General features: G+C 35.2%; 3 protein-coding genes across 3 annotated transcripts in view; all 3 read right to left on the bottom strand.

Annotated features, from left to right (window-relative positions):
- LOC102480535 (olfactory receptor 8J3) overlaps positions 1-362 on the bottom strand; it is a 949-nt gene extending 587 nt beyond the window's left edge. Inside the window, exon 1 of the mRNA XM_027771963.1 lies at positions 1-362. Coding sequence (XP_027627764.1) covers positions 1-362 — 362 coding nt within the window.
- An 11,233-nt stretch (positions 363-11,595) lies between these two features.
- On the bottom strand, positions 11,596-13,254 carry LOC102480960 (olfactory receptor 8J3; the record flags this gene model as incomplete). Its single annotated transcript, XM_006148742.2, has 2 exons — positions 12,343-13,254; positions 11,596-11,622 (listed from the first exon to the last, which is right to left on the bottom strand). Coding segments are annotated over exons 1-2 (939 nt in total), but the record flags the coding sequence as incomplete, so codon positions are not given.
- A 761-nt stretch (positions 13,255-14,015) lies between these two features.
- On the bottom strand, positions 14,016-14,954 carry LOC102481388 (olfactory receptor 8J3). Its single transcript, XM_006148743.1, has one exon. The coding sequence runs from the start codon at positions 14,952-14,954 to the stop codon at positions 14,016-14,018; it is 939 nt and encodes a 312-aa protein (XP_006148805.1).
- Positions 14,955-15,165: the final 211 nt, after the last annotated feature.

Consider the following 15,165-nt stretch of genomic DNA (forward strand, 5'->3'; position numbering starts at 1 on the left):
TCGTAGGCCATCACAGAGAGCAGGATGACCTCAGACACTATGAAAAATAAGAAACCTCCCAGTTGGATGGCACATTCATAGTATAAAATAGTATTCTTCTTCACTACAAAAGCAATCAGCATTTTAGGGCCAATGACCGAAGAGTTGCCAAGATTGATGATAGCCAAATGCCTCAGGAAAAAGTACATGGGTGTTTGAAGTCGAGAGTCAAGGCTGGTGAGGGTGATGATGCCCAGGTTCCCTGCCACGGTCAGCACATAGATCACCAGGAAGACCAGGAAGAGAGGAACCTGCAGCTGTGGAGTGACTGAGATGCCAGTGAGAATAAACTCAGTGACCTGGGTGAAATTTCTGGGAGCCATGTAGGATTTTGTATATTCATCTGTTTAGGGAAAAGAAGAAATGCATACAATTTTTTAAAGAAATAATATTAAAGGGCCAATAGATGGTGTAGTGGGTAAAGCCCTGGACTTCCACATGGCCAACCACAGTTCAAGTCCAGGATCTGGTAGCTTGAAACTCATGCTAGATGTATGTATGTGCATGCCTAAAATCCTTTGAGGAGAAGTTGGAGAAGGGATTGAGGCATGGCTGTCTCCTTTTGGGGAGAGGGCTCATTTCTCACTATTTGTCTCTCTGGAAAGTACATGTGCCCTACAGCAAAAATCTCTCTCAAAAAAAAAAAAAAAATAAAACAGAAAGAAAGAAAGAAAAAAAAAAAAAGAATTTTAAGACAACCATAAAATGGCAAGAGCATTTTGCGTGATAGTTACTTTAATAACAATGCATTAATCTAGCAGTTATGAACTCAGTTTTCTAGGTCTAATAAATAAACTTCGCAATGCTATGAGAGATAAAAAAAGCAAGTATAGCAAATTGGGTTTTGTAATTTAAATAAATAGCCCAAATCATGGGATGCTTTTATGATAGACTCCTTTATCAATCTATTTAATATATGAAATTATCCTTAGTTTGCACATATTAGCAGCCATAATTTATGTTTTATGTTCTTTTCATTGAGCCTGAGAGAGACTTGAGGAATTGTATGTCCAGAAATAATCCAATGGTTCCTTGCAGTCTCTTAACTTTCTTACTGCTTCTGAGCGAAAGCTCATTCTAGGCACTATCTTTGTCTCTTGTATTTTATCTTGTCATAATATGCATTTGATGTATCTTGAACTTGAAAATTCTTACCTTTGTGCCTTATTATTTTTTCTCATTTTCATTTTGTTAATTACAATAAAAGACGTGTAGATATGTCCTTAGATTTATTTTCCAAATCATTTTTTAGTTCTTAATAAGTAATATTAGTAAAATGTTGTCATTTTGTAGTTCCTTGATATCATGCCTTACTGAGACTTCTTTCTAAATCTTCCCTCTCATTACTCTTCTTTTTATATCACAAGTTGAACCAGATTTTTTTTTTTTTTACTTTTTTTCTAGAGACAAATTTTTGCTATAGGGTGCATATACTCACTAGAGAGACAGAAAGTAAGAAAATACCCCCCCAAGGGGGGATGATCAAACAGCAATACCTTCTCCTCAATTTTCCTCTTAGGATTTTAGGCCCACACACATGTGCCCAGCATGAGTTTTATGCCACCGGATATAGACTTGAACCATAGTCAACTACATGGGTGTCTAGTGACGTACCCATTATGCCATGTGCCGGTCCTCTTTTTTTCATTTTCATTTTTATTTTTTTGCAAGAGTTCTTCTGCAGTGTCCATCTAGAAACAGAGAGAAGGCAAAGGAGAAATTATCCCACATGGAGCATGGGCCTGCTACAATCTACGCTTCTTCATTTCTACATCCTTTTTGAGATTTTGGGTACACATGCACTGTCTTCACATTTTCAAGCTGCTGGATTAGGCATATGAACTGCACGGTCAACCATGTAGCATTCACTTCCCTTAACTACCACATCACATCAGTCTGTGTGTACTTAATAGTAGTATTATTTTTAAAAAATCTTTTGCCAGAGGGTGTGTGTTCTCATTGGATAGAGACAGTGAGAAACAGAGAGAGGGGTTGACCATGTTGCAATCCCTTCTCCATTCTCGACTTGGGATATTGGGAATGAATACATAGGTACCTGAAGTGATTGTCAAGCCACTGGGTCTTGGACTTGAACCACAGTTGGTCATGTGGGAGTTCATTGCCTTAACCACCATGCCACCTGCTGGCATCTATATTATTTTTTGAATAGCATTTTTACATATAAAATGTATATTTAAAAAATTATGAGATATATCTACACTTTAAATACTATTTGAAATGATCTGTTCACATTTAATACACATTTCAAAGATGTACAAATTAGCAATGTAAACTTCAATGAATTGTCACAAAACAAGTCATCTCTGTTGGTATCACTTGGTAGGGGAAAATATAATACCATCATCTAAGAAAATATTCTCATCTACTTAATACTGTTTTATTGTTTTTTTCACATTTGACATTTTTGTTATTGTAGTAATTATATTCATTATTCTGTTTTATGCATATAGTAATTTTATTGTACATATTTGCCAGATAATATGCATTCTATTTGACTAAATATTTTCTTCTAATTGTTCACTTAAGAATGATCACTGATCCCTAACATAGCCAATTATAGTTCCCTCCCATCAAAATTCCTAATTCACTCAGCAGTAAATCTTCCATACTCTTCCACTTTCTGTCAAAATCCAGGGTTTTGTTGGTTTTTATGGCTGAATAGTATTCCATAGAGTATATGTGCAAGCCAGACTATGAAGGAGAGACATCGTATGCCCCCACTTAATATGTACTGAGTATCTGCACTCTGTGACTGAAACTGATTGACCCAAGGTTGTGCAAACACAAGAGATAGGAGTTAATGCCAGATGTGGTGTGTGTGGAGGAGTGGGGCCTAAGGAAGACGTTTGGAGGAAGGATACAGAGGCAGAGCATTGACGGGATGGGGAGGTGTGGTTATCGGTAGAAGACATTTTGATTAACTGAACTGGGGAGAAATGCTCACATATTAAAATGTTCACTTTGTAAGCTAAATAATGTGATTGAATGTATATAAGAATTAAAAAATAAATAAGTAAATAGAGAAAAAAATTCTTAGTTCACTTGTGAGTACTGATCCAATGTCCTGGCAATTTCTAATCTTAAAACTTGTACTTAATTCCAGAGAGTGAAAAGTTTAGTATAAATATCTAAGTTTTATGTTCTAAGCTATTGAAACGTTGTCTCTTTTTAAAAAGTAAAAAAATATTTTGTAGTGAGAAGTAAAGATGAAGTGACATTTAAGAATAATCAGAGAAATGAGACCTAAATAACTGCTAACATTGCAAAATCTCAGATAAGAGTTTGCTTTTGGCCCCAAACATAAAGCATTTCTCTTTTAAAACCAGTTTCTTAATCATTTTTCACCACGTATGTATTGAATTTCTGCTATTTACCAGATAACACTTACACTGAAGAAAAATAACTTGTCCCTTACATCATGGACATGATATTCTAATGACAGGAAAGAGATAAAAGATGTTATAGAAACTTCTGAACACATAATGGTAAATTGCAATGCATGATAAATAAATAAGAAAATGGGTTAGAATAATCTGAAATATAAACTTCTTTTTGAAATTCCATGGAAGACATTTTTGAGAGTTACATTTGAATTAAAACTGAAAGCATAAGGAGGAATTAGTTATTTAATAGATCATAGGAAAAACACTGCCAGATTATGTATGAGAGTACATTTCTTCAGTAAGACATTTCAATATGTGTTCTTTTTGACTGACTTACTACCTCAAATAATCTCCCAATCCTACGTGCCCCTTCTGTATGAAACGAACTTGACCAGTCTTTTTATTCATGAACATTTAATGAAAAATCAAGAAAAGAAGTCCAACAAGAAGAATTCAAAGGGCTGTCAAGAACAAAAGGAAGACATAGTGTGTCAGGAAAATTCTGTCTCTATGGCCATTAACTTGCATGCTCTACACAATAACTCTAGGAAGTAGGTCATAATTCCATCTCCATTTGAGAGACAAGAAGGCTGAGGCACATGGACTTGGAAACTGTAAGAAAAGTCATTTTGAATATAAGTGGTGAAGTCAGAATTCAAATAAAGTCATTTTGCCTTTAGAATAAGTTCTTATAAACTCAAACATGAAATCTCTCTATTAAAGGGATCCTACCTTGAAAGAAATTGAAGAATGAAGTAGGAGACTCACTTACTAAAAAAAAAAGATAGATAAAAATCTATTATGATATATGACTAACACATTCAGTTGTTTTGAAAAGTAAGCTGGTATTAATAAGGAACACACAGAGTTCTGGGCACTCTGTAACAGGTCTGTCTTCCACTTCACTCCTACTTGAAGGAAGAAAAGTACATAGTGAAAGAAGAAACAGCATTTTTTTAAAAATCATATATTTGGGGCTGGCAGGTGGCTTGGTGGATAATGGTGCTGGACACCCACATGGCCGACCATGGTTCGAGTCTCTGACCTGGTGGTTTGCTTTCTCACTTTCTCTCTCTCACTCTCTCTTTCTGTCTTTCTGGTCAAATTAAACAATAAAATGAATGAATAAATAAAATTAAATAAATAATTATTTAAACAACGTCATATATATATATATAAATAAATAAATAAATAAAGGTAAAATAAAATAATTCTTTAAAAAATTGAAAAAACCTCTATTTCATAAAATATTTAATAAAATTTCTTTAGTAAAAGCATGCATTTGTATGGACTCTTGTTTTAAGAATAAAACAAAATAAAACTTTACCATGATTCTAAGGTTATCCAAGAGCATCATATGAGCTCTCAAATGAGGAAGACATTGTTTTATAGTATACTGGGGCCTTCAAGATCCTGGTGATAACTGCATTTAAAATATAAGACCTTGGGGAACCAGCAGTTGGCGTAATGGCTATGTCGCTGGACTCCCACATAGTCGACCGCAGTTCGTGTCCCAGACCCGGTGGCTTAAAACTCATGCCGGGAGCGTGTGCGTGCGTGCCCAAGATCCCGAGAGGAGAATGGAGGAGAAGGGATTGCGGCGTGACCATCCCCCCTGGGGGGTGATTTCTCGCTTTCTGTCTCTAATGTCTCTCTCTGTCTGGCGAGCGCACGCGCCCTATAGTGAAAATCTCTCCAAAAAAAAAAAAGACCTTGCAATAGCCAAAGAACAATGTTTGTACTAACCTTCATGGAGAATCTGCTTTGTCTTTCTGCTGTTTCAATTCTCAGAGGTTGTTACAGAAAGAATTTAAGTTTTTGTCCCATCCCTTTGAGACTCACCGCACTGATACTTTCACCCAATTGGTTGGTTCATTGCGTAGAAGTTTATATCTGATTCAAGGTAAATAAATTACACATAATTACCTGAGGGACAGTGCCTTGGATATCTGTTAATTATTGTCTGTATGTTCCATCAGGGATAGTGTGTGTTCCTTAGACTAATTGAATAATAAATTATACAATATTACTAAAATCTGGAAATTACAAATGAGCATTTGAAGTATTTTAGGTACACAAATGCAGATAATATATATATATATATATATAGCCCCAATCATAAATACAGAATTAATGAGGAAACAGAAGAGTATCTTTGTAGAAAAAAAAAACATAATATTGGATAATATTTCTCTGACTGTGGGCATTTTTATTGGATACATAATTTTTGGTTTGCATAAAACAATGTCTTTTGACTTCTATAGTCCTTGCTAATAAATCAAAGTCAAATTATATCTTCATGTTTTTACAATATATGTTTTCCCTAGCTTTTTTTTTAAATATTATTTATCTATTGAGAGAAATATAAAAGGAAAGAATGGTAAAGATATGTAAAGATAGCATGGAAGAAAGAGCATGTGAGAGAGAGACATTCTCAATAGAGTCTCAAACTGCTATCCCCCCTCAGTCCTTCCAGTTAGCCAGAATCACAAGTACATGTATGTACTCCTAATATACACAGGGCAACCAGGACCCAAGCCCCAATCTTCCATACTTTCCCAGGATTGCAGAGAGTTGAGCCACCACTTTGCCACCAAGTACTTCACACATGTGCTCGCTTTCAGCTCTTCAAAGTATATAGAGATAGAAAACTAGTGTGCATCCAATCCCTCAGTGGCATTTCTTTTCCAGAGTTTGTCAATTAAATTTATAACCTGTTGTATCCATATCCCTTAACCACCAAAACACATTAGGCTTCCTCATTATTTTATTTTATCAAACAGTATTTTTATGTATAAATTTATGATCATTTATAAATGTATAAAATTATAAAATATATCTACTATCTTCATCATGTGAAAGATTTTATTAACATTTAACACATTTAGAAATGTGCATAAATATACTAGGTAAAGCTCAAAGCATTGTTAAAATAAATGCATCTCTATAGGTAGCACTTGGTAAGGAACAAAATGTTGTCATCATCCAAGACAACATGAGTGACTACACAATTCATGTGGTTGTTATCCACATGACAAGGGAAGACAGTGTTCCCTTCTACTTCCTGATACTCTATTTTATTATCTGTTTTTTTTTTTTTTTTCGAGAGAGATTTTTGCTATAGGGCATGTGCACTCGCCAGAAAGACAGAGAGACAGAAAGCAAGAAATCACCCCCCCTGGGGGGGGATGGCCACACCGCAATCCCTTCTCCTCCATTCTCCTCTTGGGATCTTGGGCATGCATGCATATTCCGTGAGTTTAAACCACTGGGTCTAGGATTTGAACCATGGTCGGCTACATGGGAGTCCAGTGACATAGCCATTACACTAACTGCTGGTCCTTATTTTATTATCTTTTCATAGGTGACATTTTTGTTATTGTAAAAATGAGAAGTATCTTTATTTTATGGTATGCCACTTTATTGCATATATTTGCCAAAGACTCAGCATATTATCCAGCTGAATACTTCCCTAGAATGATCATCTATCCCTAACTATGCCAATTTTAGGTCCCTCCCAATCACAATTCCTGGCTCACTTGTGAGAACTAACCTAATGTCCTTTCATAGACCTTTATCTAAAATTTTGTAGGTAATTCCAGACAGTGAAGGCTACAGCTTCATAAATGTCTGAATTCTATTTTTAAAAGTTCTGAACTATTGATATCCTCCTTTAAAGGATAAAATAAAAATTAAAAATAAAGATTTTGCAAGCTCATCTATAAAAAAGTTAATAATCCAATTTAAAAATGGGCAAATGAACTAAATAAACATATTTCCAATGAATATTGTGAATGGACAAAGGCATATGAAGAAAAGCTCAAAGTCTCTTGTCATAAGGGAAATGCAAATTCAAACCACATTGATACCATTTATCATCAGCTAGGATGGTTAGGCTCAAAAAAATAATGATAAACATCAGCGAGTCTGTGGTAAGAGGGCATCCTCTTTCACTGATGGTGGGACCGTAAATTAGTACAACCTCTGCGAACAACAATATGGATGTACCTCAAAAATCCGCAAATAGAACTACCATAAATGCAGTAATCACACTCCTCGGCATTTACCCAAAAGATAGCAAAACACTTAGTTGGAAAGACAGGTGCTGTCCATGTTTATGGCAGTATTATTCACTTGCCCCTTACTTCATTGCTAAGGCATGGAATCAACCAAAGTTAAATGGATTGAAACTGTGGCACATATATACTGTAGACTGCTAATCAGCCAAAAGAAATAATAAGACTACATCATTTGATTCAAAAAGTTATGACATATTTTTGTATAAAAATATTGAAAAACATATTAGGACTTTTCCAATGACCCAATAGAAGACTTAATGTTCAGTGGAGTGGGCCAAACTTTGAAAGATACACACTGTATATCTATACTCAATATGTACCAAATGTTTGCACTCAATGGCACATTGAAAAACTTGGTACATTGAAAATTTGCAGATCTGCTAGTAGAGAGAATGAGTGTAGACACCGAAGACTGTAAGGGAGTAGAGTAGGTGGTAGAAGGTGGAACAAGGCAGGCAGTATGGGGCAAAGAGAATAAAAAACGAACAGATGATGTAGTTTCCTGATGAAGGAATTTTTAAACATGATTCTTCAACAAGAAAAAAAGAATAAAAATCACATGTAAAAATAACCAGAGAAAGGAGACTGAAATAATCCCTAACATTGGTATAACTCCAATACCAGCTTTTGTCTGATACCAAACATAGAGTTCTTCCTTTTATAAAAAATAATTTTCTTATTAATTTACTCACCAAAAATATTTGGATTTCTAATATTTACCTGACAATGTTTCAGCTGCAGATAAAAATTTGTCCCTTATCTCATGGACATGATACTCTCATGTTTGGGAAGAGATGAAAAACCTGTTAGAAAATCTTATGAGCAACATAAGCAAAATTACTAAATTGGCTGAATTAATTAGAAAAATATATAAAAATAATCTGAAATATTAACTTTTCTTTGTATATTTATGAAAGGCCATTTTGGAATTGCAACATTTGAACTAAAATCTGAAGATCAAAAAGTCACTTTATTTAATGAATTACAGGAAGGACACTCAAGGACTCTATAAACAATGAATTTTTTCAGTAAGGTATGTACAGCATTTCCACATATGTTCTTTTTAACTATTGTTTAGCACTTCTAATACTCTCCCAATCATACATGCCTCTTCTGTACAAAGAATACCTGACTATTCTGATTGTTCATGAATATTTAATGGAGAATCTGGAAAGGAAGCATAACAGAAAGTATAATACAAATGACTGTCGAGAAAAAGTCATTGTGTATAGGCAAACTTTTAAGGGCTTTATAGACATTAAGTGATATGGTCTACATAATAACTCTATAAAGTAGGTAGTAATACAATCTTTGATTGAGCAGATGGTAGAGTGGGTGGATTTAAGGCCCCTCATTTGCACTTACAAGGCCCTGGGAAAGGGTTTAGCAATAAGCTCACATAGGGGTACATCTTCATCAATGTTGTAAAAATAAGATTATTTTATGTGCTTTTTGTTTGTTTGTTTGTTTTTGCCATAAGGTGTGTGTGCTCTCCAAAGAGAAAGAGAGAGAGACAGCGAGAGGGAGAGTGAGAAATCATCCTGGGGGAAATAACTACATGACAACCCATAATTCTTTTGGGATTTGGGACACACACATACACACACATTCATACACTCACATACACACACACACACACACACACACAAAACCTGTTTTTCAAGCTGCTAGGTGTAAGACTCAAACTCAGGGAGAACATGTGGGAGTCCAGCACCTTAACCACCACATCAGTTGTTGGCCCCCAAAATAAGATATTTTTACTATGATCAATTAAGTCTATTCTCCCTTTCATTCTGACTTCCGTGGTATTATAATTTATCAGATAACATGATGCATTAACTTGTCTGTATGCATTTCAGTGTCTAGCACTGATAATAGTTTATTTGACATTTGTGGGTATCTTTATTGGTTCAAATTCAATGGCATTTATATTTGAACAATGCTTTCTCCTTTGATGTAGGAATGTTTATTCAGAACACTGGCATACCCCAGTTTTAGCAGATAAGTCTGGCATTTCGCTAATAAATATATTGTACTTACATTATTTCCATATTTTGTGATTTGACCATTGTTTCTTTTTTAAATCTTTAAATTATTTTACTTGATTTTTAAATTATTTTTCTGTTCTCTTTCAATTTTTAAAAAATTTTGACAGTGGACATGGATACTCACTAGAAAGAGAAAAGAAAGAGAGAGAGGAGGAGGGAAAATGAGAAAGTACTGCCCTCATGGAGGATACCCACATCACTGTCCTGTGTCCTCCAGCTCTCCCTATTTCACAATTTTGAATGCACACATACCTAGCGTGATTCTCAAGCCTCTGGGTCTGAGACTTGAATCACATAGTCATCCAGTCATCCATGTGGGAACCAGCTGCCAAGGGCTGTCCCTTATTTTTCCATTCTAAGTAATTATTCACATTTTTATCACTAAACCACCAGCTGACCCAGTACCTATCATTTTATGTATTTATTTATTGGACTGAGGTGTATATCATTTTTAATTTTTAACACCAAAGAAATATATCTCTTTCTATATTTATTTATCTACTAAGACTTATTCTTTTACCAGTATGTACCTAAATTAGTCGATTTGCCTCCCCTCCCTCATGACTCTCTTCTGGGAGAGTACATTTATCTAGAAAGGAAAACTTATGTGCACATAATTTGACACTTGGGAATCTGAAGATTGTTGCACATTGTTAAATATTTTAATGAATCACAGATAATTTTTATTCTAAAGATAATAATGTTTAAAAAATTATGTCACATTCTTCTCAACTTTTATACAGGTGTATCTTGGAGATATTGCAAATTGGGTTTCAGATGATCACAATAAAATAAATATCATAATAAAGCAGGTCACATGAATTTTGAGGTATCAGAGTGCATATAAAATTTGTCTATACTAGGGCCTGCTCCATGGCCTAGTGGTTAGGGTAGCCAGATCCCCCATGGCTAACCATGAAGCTCAAGTACTGAACACAGGGTTTAAGAAACTCAATGTGTGTGTGTGTGTGTGTGTGTGTGTGTGTGTGTGTATACCTCAAAGACTAAAAGGTCAGAAAAATGTAGGAGAAAGGATTGTGGCATGATCATTCCCTGTATTGGAATGCTTTCTCTCTCTCTCTCTCTCTTTCTCTCTTTCTGTATTTCTGGCAAGCAGACACTCCTTGAGACAAAAACAAAGTATAATATACTTTTATCTTTAAATTATGTAATAACATTATGAATAGAAAATGTAAATACCTTAAAAATGTTAGCAGTTATCTGAACCTGCAGTGAGTAATAATATTTTTGCTGGTGGTAGGTCTTGCCTATATGTTGATAGCTGCTGATAGATCAGATGATGTTTGCTGAAGATGGGGGAGGCTGTGGGTATTTTAAAATCTAAGACAATAATAAAATCTGCCTTATCAACTGACTCATAAAAGATATCTTTGTAATATGCAATGGTATTTGATAACATGTTCTACAAAGTAGAGCATCATTCAAAATGAAAATGAATCCACTAAAAGCCAGCTGCTGTTTTATCAACTAAATAATCCAAATTCAAATTAACATTTTCTTGCAACCAGTAGGTTCAAATGAACCAATTTCTTTACTCAACCATAGAATAACCTGTTTATTCACTCAGATTTCATTATGAGATTGTGGCAATTCAGTCATAGTTTCAAGACTCCATTGATAATTATTTTTCTCTTACTGTTTTCATCACATCTACAGTTACTTCTTCCACTGAAATCTTGTATTTCTCAAAGTCATACATGAGACTTAAAATCAGATTCTTCCAAACTTATTTTGAAGTTCGTAGTCTGGCCTAATGCCATGAATCACAAGTGTCCTTAATGATATCAAGACTGATAAGTTTTTTCCAGATTTCCAGTTTACTTTGTCTTGATACATAAGAAGAATCAGTATCTATGGTAGATATAGGTTTATGAAATATATCTCCTTTTAAAAAAATTATTTCAAGTTTTTATATACATTAAATCACGTTATTTAGCTTGCAAAGTGAATATTCCAACATGTGAGCATCTATCCCCAGGACAGTTGATAATACTATAAAGTTATCTTCAACAGATAATATCCCATTTCTTTGTCCCATTAATGCTATGCCCCTCTATTTTTTCTCCTCAATGTCCTTCTTCAGACTCTATTCCTTCACCAACCCTCTTTCCACCCTATATGTAGTATTCACAACCATTTAGTCTGTTTCTATATCCTTTAGTCTTTCAGTTTCTGTCATAGAGTGCAGACACTCGGTATATATTAAGTGGAGACATACAATGTCTCTCCTTCATAGCCTGGCTTGCTTCACTCAGCAGTAAATCTTCCATATTTTAGCTCTCTCTTATTTCTCTCTCTCTCACTCTCTCTCTCTTTCTCTCACTCTCTCTCTGTGTATCTTTCTGGTGATTGCATGCACCCTATAGCAAAACAAAGTAAAAAGAAAATAATTTGAAATACAAACTTATCTCATTTATAGCTTTTTGTTCTCTTCAAACTTATATAAATGCATTCTAACTTATATCTATCCTTACTCTTGAAACATTTCTTCCAACTGACTCCCAGCTTATTCCTCAGCTAAGTTATAGAATAAAAGATTAGTTTATATATTACTTTCATAAATCAATCAGCTTATTTTTAAGTCAATGTTCCCAAATCCTAGCTGGTTGAATTCCCAGAATTGCTTGTAAATCTGTAAGTCCACCTAACTTTCATTACCTTTTGTGGAATGGAAACATATCTTAACTACCATTTTATAAACTATATTTCCTGAAATCATATTGGTTAAAAGGGACAGCATGGATTTGATATAAGTCTCTTGAAGGCATCCTTCACATCCTTATTCCGCAGGCTGTAGATCATGGGGTTCAGCATCGGAATCACTAGTGTATAAAACACAGAAGCCATTTTATCAGTATCTAATGAGTGACTAGTTTGAGGCTGCACATACATGAATAGAAGTGTCCCATAGAACACTGTGACAGCCATCATATGTGAAGCACAAGTAGAAAAGGCTTTTTTCCTCCCTTCTGATGAATGCTTTTTTAGAATGGACAAAACAATGTTGAAATAAGATACTAGAACAGCAATCAGTGAAAAAAACAAATTAATAGCTGCAGATACAAAGACTATCATCTCGGGAACTTTTGTATCAGAACAGGACAATGCTAACACAGGTGCACTATCACAATAAAAGTGATTGATTATGTTCGAAGAGCAATAAGACATAGAGAATATACAAGGGGAAACCACCCCAGCTGTAGAAAAGCCATAGAAGTATGTGAGGCCTACCAGCAGACGGCACAACCGTGGGGATACCACCACCATGTACAACAGGGGGTTACAAATGGCCACATAACGATCATAGGCCATCACAGAGAGCAGGGTAACCTCAGACACAATGAAAAACACAAACCCTCCCAGTTGGATGGCACATTCATAGTATAAGATAGTATTCTTCTTTACTACAAAAGTGATCAGCATTTTAGGGGCAATGACAGTAGAGTTGCCAAGATTGATGATAGCCAAATGCCGTAAGAAGAAGTACATGGGTGTTTGGAGTCGAGAGTCCACACTGGTGAGGGTGATGATGCCCAGGTTGCCAGCCACAGTCAGCACATAGATCACCAGGAAGACCAGGAAGAGGGGAACCTGCAGCTGTGGAGTGGCTGAGACACCAGTGAGGATAAACTCAGTGACCTGGGTAAAATTTCCAGGAGCCATGTAGGAGTTTGAAAATTCATCTGTTTGAGGAAGAAAAAGAAAAGTATTTACAAATTTTAAGAACTCTTTTCTATGGTTGCAATATAGGTCAAGGGCAATTTCTTCAATGAGATTTCTTTTAATCATGTATTATTCTAATGCATTTATTAAACAAGAAAATCAAGTATGGTCAATTAAGTACATAAAATTAAGTCCATCATCATGCCACATGGGAGGATTTACTCCATTATAACTTAATTTGTTCTTTGTTTGCAAATGTTCCCAGTCACATCTTTTAGCTTATGTATTTTGCTTTAAGTATGAGAAAGACTTCTGGAATTGTATGTCCCCAAAAAATAGGCATCTCACAATATTTTAATATGAGACTTCTATTTCTCAGAAACAGATGAATCTATGCATGTTCTGGCTCATTTTCTTAATTTTTTTTCTTTTCATAACATATATTAAAGGTATATTGAACCTGACATTCTATCACTCCTGTGTGTTTTTTATTTTTCTCATTTCTCCATTTTATTCACTCAGAAAAAAAAATATATATGGACACAAGTCTTAGTGTGTTTTTCAGGTTATTGACCTTTTTTTTTTTGCTTTATTTAAATGATATTACTAAATTTTTAAGTCAATGTTCCCAAATCCTAGCTGGTTGAATTCCCAGAATTGCTTGTAAATCTGTAAGTCCACCTAACTTTCATTACCTTTTGTGGAATGGAAACATATCTTAACTACCATTTTATAAACTATATTTCCTGAAATCATATTGGTTAAAAGGGACAGCATGGATTTGATATAAGTCTCTTGAAGGCATCCTTCACATCCTTATTCCGCAGGCTGTAGATCATGGGGTTCAGCATCGGAATCACTAGTGTATAAAACACAGAAGCCATTTTATCAGTATCTAATGAGTGACTAGTTTGAGGCTGCACATACATGAATAGAAGTGTCCCATAGAACACTGTGACAGCCATCATATGTGAAGCACAAGTAGAAAAGGCTTTTTTCCTCCCTTCTGATGAATGCTTTTTTAGAATGGCCAAAACAATGTTGAAATAAGATACTAGAACAGCAATCAGAGAAAAAATCACATTAACAGCTGCAGATACAAAGACTATCGTCTCGGGAACTTTTGTATCAGAACAGGACAATGCTAACACAGGTGCACTATCACAATAAAAGTGATTGATTATGTTCGAAGAGCAATAAGACATAGAGAATATACAAGGGGAAACCACCCCAGCTGTAGAAAAGCCATAGAAGTATGTGAGGCCTACCAGCAGACGGCACAACCGTGGGGATACCACCACCATGTACAACAGGGGGTTACAAATGGCCACATAACGATCATAGGCCATCACAGAGAGCAGGGTAACCTCAGACACAATGAAAAACACAAACCCTCCCAGTTGGATGGCACATTCATAGTATAAGATAGTATTCTTCTTTACTACAAAAGTGATCAGCATTTTAGGGGCAATGACAGTAGAGTTGCCAAGATTGATGATAGCCAAATGCCGTAAGAAGAAGTACATGGGCGTTTGGAGTCGAGAGTCCACACTGGTGAGGGTGATGATGCCCAGGTTGCCAGCCACAGTCAGCACATAGATCACCAGGAAGACCAGGAAGAGGGGAACCTGCAGCTGTGGAGTGGCTGAGACACCAGTGAGGATAAACTCAGTGACCTGGGTAAAATTTCCAGGAGCCATGTAGGAGTTTGAAAATTCATCTGTTTGAGGAAGAAAAAGAAAAGTATTTACAAATTTTAAGAACTCTTTTCTATGGTTGCAATATAGGTCAAGGGCAATTTCTTCAATGAGATTTCTTTTAATCATGTATTATTCTAATGCATTTATTAAACAAGAAAATCAAGTATGGTCAATTAAGTACATAAAATTAAGTCCATCATCATGCCACATG

The sequence above is a fragment of the Tupaia chinensis genome, unplaced genomic scaffold, assembly GCF_000334495.1.
Source record: "Tupaia chinensis unplaced genomic scaffold, TupChi_1.0 Scaffold000242_1, whole genome shotgun sequence".
Lineage (NCBI taxonomy): Eukaryota > Metazoa > Chordata > Mammalia > Scandentia > Tupaiidae > Tupaia > Tupaia belangeri.